The 8,927-nt window shown below is 48.4% G+C and overlaps 1 protein-coding gene across 1 annotated transcript; it reads left to right on the top strand.

The window, feature by feature from the left end:
- The first annotated feature begins 2,304 nt into the window (after positions 1-2,304).
- SET (SET nuclear proto-oncogene) lies at positions 2,305-8,418 on the top strand. Its single transcript, XM_058693896.1, has 8 exons — positions 2,305-2,750; positions 4,312-4,369; positions 5,044-5,186; positions 5,545-5,648; positions 5,753-5,866; positions 6,507-6,677; positions 6,788-6,934; positions 7,532-8,418. The coding sequence occupies exons 1-8, from the start codon at positions 2,678-2,680 to the stop codon at positions 7,553-7,555; spliced, it is 834 nt and encodes a 277-aa protein (XP_058549879.1). The 5' UTR covers positions 2,305-2,677; the 3' UTR covers positions 7,556-8,418.
- The last annotated feature ends 509 nt before the right edge of the window (positions 8,419-8,927 follow it).

Here is an 8,927-nt window from a genome sequence, read left to right as displayed (position 1 = left end):
CTTAGGGAAGGGACCTTGTTATCCACTAGCCATGGCTTAGAATTGTAGTTCTGCCACTTAGATTTAAAAAAAAAAATTGAATTTAGCTGTGAGATAAGGATATTAATGCCTACCTTGTATTTTGCAAGGATTAAAGGAGAAAGCGCATGCACTTATCACAGCCTGTGGCCCATGGTACACGTTTCAGCAGTGCACGAGAGCCTGGTATTTTATTCCAGTGCTGTTCAGTGACATCACAGTGGTGGCAGGAAATTGGCCATGGTGAGAATATTTATACACCACTGAAAACAGCAAATGCTACAAATCAGGCATTTTGGTGTGCTTTTTCCTCTTCTGGGAGCTGGTTGTCAAACATTTACCAGCTTCTCTCCGGTGCTCATCATTCTTCCTTTAAAAAGACTGTCCAACTGAGACAGGTACGGGACTGAGCTGGGCTCAGTTAAGGATGGTTTTGGAGGGAAAGGATTAGTTGAATTTCTGGGTTTGGGGGAAAGTCCTAAGAAGACATTTGTATTCTCTATCCATGGAGTGTATGCCATTTATTTAACATTTATCATTATCGATCACCCACCAATGGACCGTCTTGAACATTAAAGACACTACTTGAGCTTTAAGAGCCGACAGTAAAATGTGAGTGCTGAAAGGCAAATAATCCAACCCCAAGTTCTGCTTACAAAGGCCCAGGGAGAGATTTCAGGCTTTTTGTGGTCCACCTCCTTGGGGCTCTGGACGAGGGAGTAAAGCAGTAGTGCATTTGCATTACCTGGAAAGCATTATTTTTTTTTTAAGTTTGTTTATTTATTTATTTTGAGAGAGATAGAGACAGCGCAAGTGGGGGAGAAGCAGAGAGAGAATCCTAAGCAGGCTTCACACTGTCAGGGAAGAGCCCAATGCGGGCTGAACCCAAGAAACTGAGAGATCATGACTTGGGCCAAAACCGAGAGAGGGACGCCCAACCGACTGAGCCACCCAGGTGCCCCTGGAAAGCATTATTTAAACAGAAATGCCTTGGGGCGCCCGGGTGGCTCAGTCAGTTGAGCTGCGACTTCGGCTCAGGTCATGATCTCGCGGTCCATGAGTTCGAGCCCCGAGTCGGGCCCTGTGCTGACAGCTCAGAGCCTGGAGCCTGTTTCAGATTCTGTGTCTCCCTCTCTCTGACCCTTCCGTGTTCATGCTCTGTCTCTGCCTGTCTCAAAAATAAATGTAAAAAAAGTAAAAAAAACCACCCCAGAAATGCCTTGGCCTTACTTAGTGGCTCAAAAGGCTTGCACTCTACTGCAAGGTGCTGTAGGTCCTAGCTCTGAAGGTGTGAAACGAACTAAACCCCTACGGCCTTCCTTCGGGCAGTTGTGCGCCTCAATGAGATTTAGTCCTGTTGCTGGGACTGGCCCATCAGCACTCTGTTGTTTCCCGCAAGCATTTAAACACCGACTCGGGCAAAAAAAAAAGACCCGCGGGTGAACGTGGCAACTTCTTGCCTTCAGACTTCCAGTTTGGCGCTGCTCTGCCTAAAAGTCACCACTTGATACAATGTTCCCCCTTTCAGCCTTTTTTTTTTTTTTTTTTTTTTTTGCATTATGTAACCTCATAACAGAAACGGGTACAGAGAGGGGAAAAGTGACTTGCTCAAGTGCACACAGCCTTCTTGGCAGAGACTTGGACTAGAAGCCAGGAAAAGGCCTTCTAAGTGGAGTGGGGAGCTTCGGGGTTTACAAACAAGCCTGAGTGAGTCCGAAGGGCATCTTCCCCAACTGGAAAATAGGATGGAGATGCCGCCTTCCTTTCCCCACGAAGAGGGATGATGCCCCAGCGGCGTCCCAGGGCGCCGAACCCGGGGTGGGTGTATTTTCGGGCCCCGCTGTGAAGCTAGGCTACTACAAGGCCTGCAGTTCTGGGGGGCTGTAACACCCCTCTCCCCTGCGCCCCGCGCCACCCCACCGAGAAGGGAAGCCGCTCCGCCACCACGTGACGCGCCTGCCGGGGGGGGGGGGGGGGCGGGGGCCAGCACGCAGCCCGGCAAGGCCCCGCCCCTTGGGCCGCCGCGCGCCCGTAGCGCGCAAATGTCCCGGGTCGGGCTGGAGAAGGGGAAAGCGGGGGAGGGGAGCGCGGCGCGGGGGGCCGGCCCCGTACGTCGCGGCGTTCCTTCCTCCCGCCTCTCGGCCAGGCCCTGTGTCTCCTCGCCGCGGCTCCGCCCCCTCGTCCCGGCACCCTAGCCAATGGCGACGCGGCGCGAGCCTCTCCGGCCGGGGGCGGGGCGTACGCGCGGGGCCTGGCGCGCCTGCGCCCTGCCGCTCCCCCCCCCCCTCGCCGTGAGGAGGAGGAGGTGGAGGAGGAGGCGGCTCGGGGAGAGCGAGCAGCGAGCTGGACCGCGGAGCGTGAGTGAGGGAGCCGAGCCGCCTGCCTGCCTGCCCGCCGCCGCCTCCCCTCCGTAAGCAGGAGCCCGGGCCGGGGCCCGGCACGCCGCCCCAGCCCCTCCCTCGTCGTCAGGCCGCGAGGGCAGCGCGCGCGAGCCAGGGGGAGGGAGAGCGAGCGAGCGAGCGAGCTAGCGAGCGCCGGGAGGAGGCGGCCGGACCGAGCGAGCGCCCGCGCGTGTGGCGTGAGGGGAAGCCGCTGCCCGCCCCCTTCGCCTTCCCTTCTCTCCCCCTCCCCGCTCCCCCCCCGACCGCGGAGCAGCACCATGTCGGCGCCGGCGGCCAAAGTCAGTAAAAAGGAGCTCAACTCCAACCACGACGGGGCCGACGAGACCTCAGGTGAGGAGCAGGCGAGGCGGGGGCCGGCCCGCGCCGCCATCTTCGCCGCCCGCCCGGCCCGCAGGCCGCCGGCGGGGCCCGGGGCGCGCGCGGGGGGCCGCTGGGCGGACGGGCCGGCGCGCGCCTCGGCGCCCTTTTTTGTGCGCGCGGGGCCGGGGCCGGGGTGGCGCCGCGGCGGCGGACGGCGCTGCGAGGCGGGGGCGCTGCGGCCTGCTCGGCGCGGGCGGAGGAGACCCCCCCTCCCTCTCCCCCCTCCCTCGCTCTCCTCCCCCTCCCTCCCTCCCGAGAAGCCTCTCTTTATTGTGCTCCGCCATGATGCCTCGCTCCCATCAGCCGCCGCCGCCGCCACATGGTGCGGCCGGACGCGGCCCCGCGGCCGGGCCTCCGCGCGGCTCCCCCTGCGCGCCCGGCCTGCGGGCGGCGCCCCCCGCACCCGCACCCGCACCCGGAGGCCGGCCCCGGCGCGGCCCTCCGCCTCGAGCTGGGGCGGGGTGGGGGCGCGGGGACGCACGCGGCTGGCCGCGCGCTGGGCCCCGGCCGCCCGGGAGGATGCTCCGGCCGGCCGCGGGCGCACTTCCCACGTGGGGTGGCCACCCCCGCCGCGGCGGAGCGCTGGGAAAGCCGGCCCGGCGGCCGGCGTGTCGGAGGGGCTTTACAATGGCTCGCAGCGCACCTCCCAGCCTGGGCGGCAGAGGCTTTCGCGGCAGGGGGGCTGCGAAACCCGGGATGGTTACCGGAAATGAGCCGCGCGGTCAGGCCCCTTCACGCCCACTTGGCTTTGTAGGTTGTGCAGTCTTCACCGGACAAAAGGGCACCTTTTGCATAGCACACCCCCTTTTCCTCCTCTCCCTTCTGTGGCTCACAGTTTCCTGACTTCACGCTGGCTTCCTGTAAGTGTGCTCCGAAATCGTGCGGGGCCGCATCGGAGCTAAGCCCGCCTGAAATTGGGTTGGAGGGGGAGAGAAAGGTCAGGGTCGAGTCCTAGGGCTCCTGTTCCGAGGAGGGGAAAATCGAGTGTTGGCGACGGTCGGGCAGCTCCGAGGTCCTTATCTGTCAGGCATGTCTGATGTCTTCATCGTGATCGATACTGAGCAGTATTTTCAACTTTGTGTAAGAAGCGATCCTACCGCTGAGATAGGTGGTGTCCCCGTTTTCGTTATTGTCGTGGGTTAGTTTCCGTGTTGGCCTTAACAGCTGGCACTATTGTGTAGCAGGTATATAATGTGATGAAGAGCAAACAGTAAGAATTTCTGAATAAGGCTTATTCCTTACCTTTCATCACAGAAACTGTAATAATTGGTCTCCTTTTTGTAAGGGAACTCTCGAAAAAGTGCTGCAGACTTGAGTAGCTTAGCAGATTGTAGGATTTGTGAATAGTCTTAATTAAAAAATAATTTGTTAACTACAGGCGTGAACACGTGGAGAGCATGCCTTGTAGTAGGCAGTTTCTTTTTTAAAAACTGCTTTATTGGTATAGCTCACGTCACCGGTCGTGTTGACATCAGGAAAACTAATTTTATGTTCTAATTAGTATTGAGTCCTCTACACCTTTTTCTTGCAGAAAAAGAACAGCAAGAAGCAATTGAACATATTGATGAAGTACAAAACGAAATAGACAGGTAAAGTTTTTCTTAGTTTACTTTGGAGAAGTTTTTTGAGATGCAGCTTACAGTCTGGTGATCATTGAGACTATGGTCAAATAAATCTGTATCCGCTGGCCAAGTGGAGATGATTACACCCTAGTGAGAAATATTTTTGAAAGGTCAGTGTTATTTTTCTGTGAAATATGTCTATGTTGATCAAAAAGTTTGAAGAAAGTATATTCATTGACCTTTGGGTTTGCTTTCAGAGGCTACAAGTTGTCTGAATTGCGGTGCCTGAGCTTCTGATAGTTTGGCATTATGGCATCAGTGTTGCTCCTGCTTGGGTTATAACTTTGTTACTTGATCAGCAACTTTTTTTTTTTTTTTTTTTTTTTTGTAAACTTAATCTGCCTGAGGGAAACAATTGAAGTTAGCGTGGTGATAGAGTTGGCAACTTAAATATACAATGTTACCAGAATGCTCAGTTGGGCTACTTTAGGAACTGTCAACTGTTGAGTGTGTGTTGGTGAAGTAGCTCAATTTGTCATCTTAGTTTTGACGTCTTTCGCTCCAAAAATCTAGGTGTTCTGGTTATTATGAGTGAGTACTTTGTACTGTTCTAAAGCTAAAAAGTAAATATTCTGTAGTTTCAGCAGTTTTTGTATTTGTCAAATACCATAATTGTCAACGTGGTTTTTCATTTGCTTCAGACTTAATGAACAAGCCAGTGAGGAGATTTTGAAAGTAGAACAGAAATATAACAAACTCCGCCAACCATTTTTTCAGAAGAGGTCGGAATTGATCGCCAAAATCCCAAATTTTTGGGTAACAACATTTGTCAACCATCCACAAGGTATGTTGTGGCAGAGCACTATTGCAGGGTATGGGATGTCCATTCATTAAAGAGTGGGGGGACTTTGCTTGAGAACTTAGTCCGACATGTTCGTTACATGCAGAGATTAAAACACTCGGGAGGCTTGCATTTAATGCTTTCTCTATTTAGAGGAGGCTATATTCTAACTTGAGATTCCCTTTAATTATTTGGTAAAAGACAGTGACAGCCCTGACACTGAGCCATCTGGTTTGCAATTAATGGATTTATGAAATCAGAGATAATCACTAAATTTGGAAAAATTTAAAAGGCATCACTTGAATTGTTTGTTAATAATTGTCTGTTTAATATCCATTTGACCTATAATTTGCTGGTCCAGTGTCTGCACTGCTTGGGGAGGAGGATGAAGAGGCTCTGCATTACTTGACAAGAGTTGAAGTGACAGAATTTGAAGATATTAAATCAGGTTACAGAATAGATTTTGTAAGTATCAATAAGTGATCTTGTTTGCCACTGTGGAAATTAATTTAAGCTTTGGTTAGAAGAGCTGTTTGTATTGATTTCCAATTCTCAATTTTTTATTGTAGTATTTTGATGAAAACCCTTACTTCGAAAATAAAGTTCTCTCCAAAGAATTTCATCTGAATGAGAGTGGTGATCCATCTTCAAAGTCCACTGAAATCAAATGGAAATCTGGAAAGGTATTTGAGGAATGTTGGGCAAAAGTATCATTTTGTGTATTTTGGTTTAGTTGAACCTCTTACCAATACTTGGTGCTTTGGTAATGTGTTAAGTGCAAACCCTTAAGATGTAAAAAAAAAAAAAAAAAAGAAAAAAAGAAAAAGGAAAACAAAAACAAAAAACCCTCCAAATACAATAGCTTGGAGCTGTCAGATTATTGTGTTGAGTTTTTCAAGAAACAGGCTAAAATTCTTTGATTTCTACATGGGTTACTAAGCTTTTCAAATGGCTTGGTACTTGCCAGATTGCATTTATATCTACATTTATGTAGTGAGCCCATTTTCAATTATACTGTGTTATGGGTAATGGTTGTCAAAGTGGAACTAATTTTGTATGTAAAGTAGTGAAATTTAGATGGCCCCTTTATAGGAGAAGCTTTTTGTATAAATTTGACAAGTCTTTGCAGACCTAGAATTTTAGGACTTTGTTTTTATCTGCTGTACGTTTTATAATTTCTTTTAGATGACAAGTATAGATGACATACTAGTGTGATTCCCCCCTCCCACCCCCCACCCCCGCTTTTGTGTTAAAATCTTAAGTCATAGGGAAATTTAAGTGTTGTGGGGAACCTGTGTCACAAGTTCTTCTGTCTTCATTTAGGATTTGACGAAACGTTCAAGTCAAACGCAGAATAAAGCCAGCAGGAAGAGACAGCATGAGGAACCAGAGAGCTTTTTCACCTGGTTTACTGACCATTCTGATGCGGGTGCAGATGAGTTAGGAGAGGTCATCAAAGATGATATTTGGCCAAATCCTTTACAGTACTACTTGGTGAGTTGAGAATGTTTTCTAATTCAAGGTTGTGTCTGTCTCATTTGTTGGAAAATGAGTTCCTAAGGTAGTTTGTTTTTGTTTTTGTCTTTGTCTTTTTATTTTTGAAGGTTCCTGATATGGATGATGAAGAAGGGGAAGGAGAAGAAGATGATGATGATGATGAAGAAGAAGAAGGATTGGAAGATATTGATGAAGAAGGAGATGAGGATGAAGGTGAAGAAGATGAAGATGATGATGAGGGGGAGGAAGGAGAGGTAAAAAAGAATTTGGTTAAGTCCAAAGAAGCCCGAGCTTGAAAGAACTTACCCTGTTATTTGTGGGTTGTATATATTGTGTAATAGAGGTGTGGCCAGCTGTGGGAGGATTTGTAGGTGAGATGGGAGAAAGTTTTAATCGAGTCCTTGTGTCAGTGACTTTTACCTGTAACTAGTTCTGCTTTTGTGCTTCGTGCTCTGTTCTGCCCTTCCCCTAACTAGTACTTACTGAAAGCGATATGGGTAGCGCAGCTGGTCAGATTCTGAGAAATCTAAATAGCAGATTTGCGTGTTTTGGACAAGCAGTAAAAGCCTTCTAGTCAGATCGAAATAGATTGTTTCTTGGTTTGTTTTACTCGGTGTGAAAGAGGTCAGATTTTGGTTAGCGCTGAAAAGTTAACTGATTTATGTGAAACAGCATCACTGGGTCGTTCAATTGAGATTTGATACAGACCGATTTGTGGCTTCGTTCGTAAAATGACATGTCCCCGTAGTGCATCAGTGTGTCCTATGGAAGTCCATGAGTGTCCGTACGAATGATGGGGAATGACCTTAGAATTAACCCTGGAGATTAACTGCCCACTTTCTTTCTTACAGGAGGATGAAGGAGAAGACGACTGACGGATTCCAACCTTCCTTTTTTAATTTTCTCCAGTCCCTGGGAGCAACTTGCAGTCTTTTTTTTTTTTTTTTCCCCCTCCTCCTCTTGTGCTCATTCGCCCTGTTTTTTGAAGTCTCTTTTCTCTCCCTTTATACCATGGTTCTCAACTTATTTTGGGGGGAAATACCTTGAGCAGAATACAGTGGGAAAAGAATCTCTACCCCTTTCTGTTCCAAATTCATTTTTACCCCTTCCTGTCTCAACAAAAACTTTATGGAATCAACACCACCGTGCTCTGTGGGAAAAAAGAAAAACCTTCTGCTCCCTTAGCTCTGCTGGAAGCTGGAGGGTGCTAGGCCCCTGTGTAGTAGTGCATAGAATTCTAGCTTTTTTCCTCCTTTCTCTGTATATTGGGCTCAGAGATTACACTGTGTCTCTATGTGAATATGGACAGTTAGCATTTACCAACATGTATCTGTCTACTTTCTCTTGTTTAAAAAAAAGAAAAAAAAACTTAAAAAAATGGGGTTATAGAAGGTCAGCAAAGGGTGGGTTTGAGATGTTTGGGTGGGTTAAGTGGGCATTTTGACAACATGGCTTCTCCTTTGGCATGTTTAATTGTGATGTTTAACGGACATCCTGGCAGTTGAAGATGACACTTTTAAAATAAAATTCTCTCCTAATGATGATTTGAGCCCTGCCACTCGATGGGAGAATCAGCAGAACCTGTAGGATCTTATCTGGAATTGACATTCTCTTGTAATTTTGTTCCTGTTTATTTTTAAATTTTCTTTTTGTTTCACTGGAAAGGAAAGATGCTCAGTTTTAAACGTTAAAAGTGTACAAGTTGCTTTGTTACAATAAAACTAAATGTGTACACAAAGGATTTTGATGCTTTTCTCTCAGAACAGGTGTATTTAATTAGGATTTTCCAAGTTTGACTTGTGTAACGTATTGTCAAACTTTGTCACCCTGACTCCGTATTTTTTGATACGCACTTTGCAGGGTGACCTCAGGGCTTGTGTGGACTGAGAAAGGGATTTGAATCAATGTATTAATGTCTCCAAATCCGGGAACCATCATGGGTACGATCACCTCAGTCGGGGTACCAGATTGCCCAGAAGTCCGTTGCGATTATGTTGTGCCCTTGGTTTGTATCTCGAATTGGCATTTTTAAAAACGGGCCTTTATTTACCTGGATATAATTCTAGTGCCTGCCACCACTGTCAGACAGACCTGGTGCTCTAATGCCGAATTACACACAGGGCAGTTGCTGGCATGCCTTCATTGGCACCATGAAACGTGGCTGAGAAGACAGACTCTCAGACAAGAAGTCCGTACTGGTGGGAAACTCAGGAGTACTTTTGTCTCAAAGTACTAGCTATTTAGCAT

The sequence above is a fragment of the Neofelis nebulosa genome, chromosome 12 (assembly GCF_028018385.1).
Source record: "Neofelis nebulosa isolate mNeoNeb1 chromosome 12, mNeoNeb1.pri, whole genome shotgun sequence".
NCBI classification, from domain to species: domain Eukaryota; kingdom Metazoa; phylum Chordata; class Mammalia; order Carnivora; family Felidae; genus Neofelis; species Neofelis nebulosa.
Note: the sequence above shows the minus strand (reverse complement) of the source record. Positions and strands in the feature narration are given on the sequence as shown.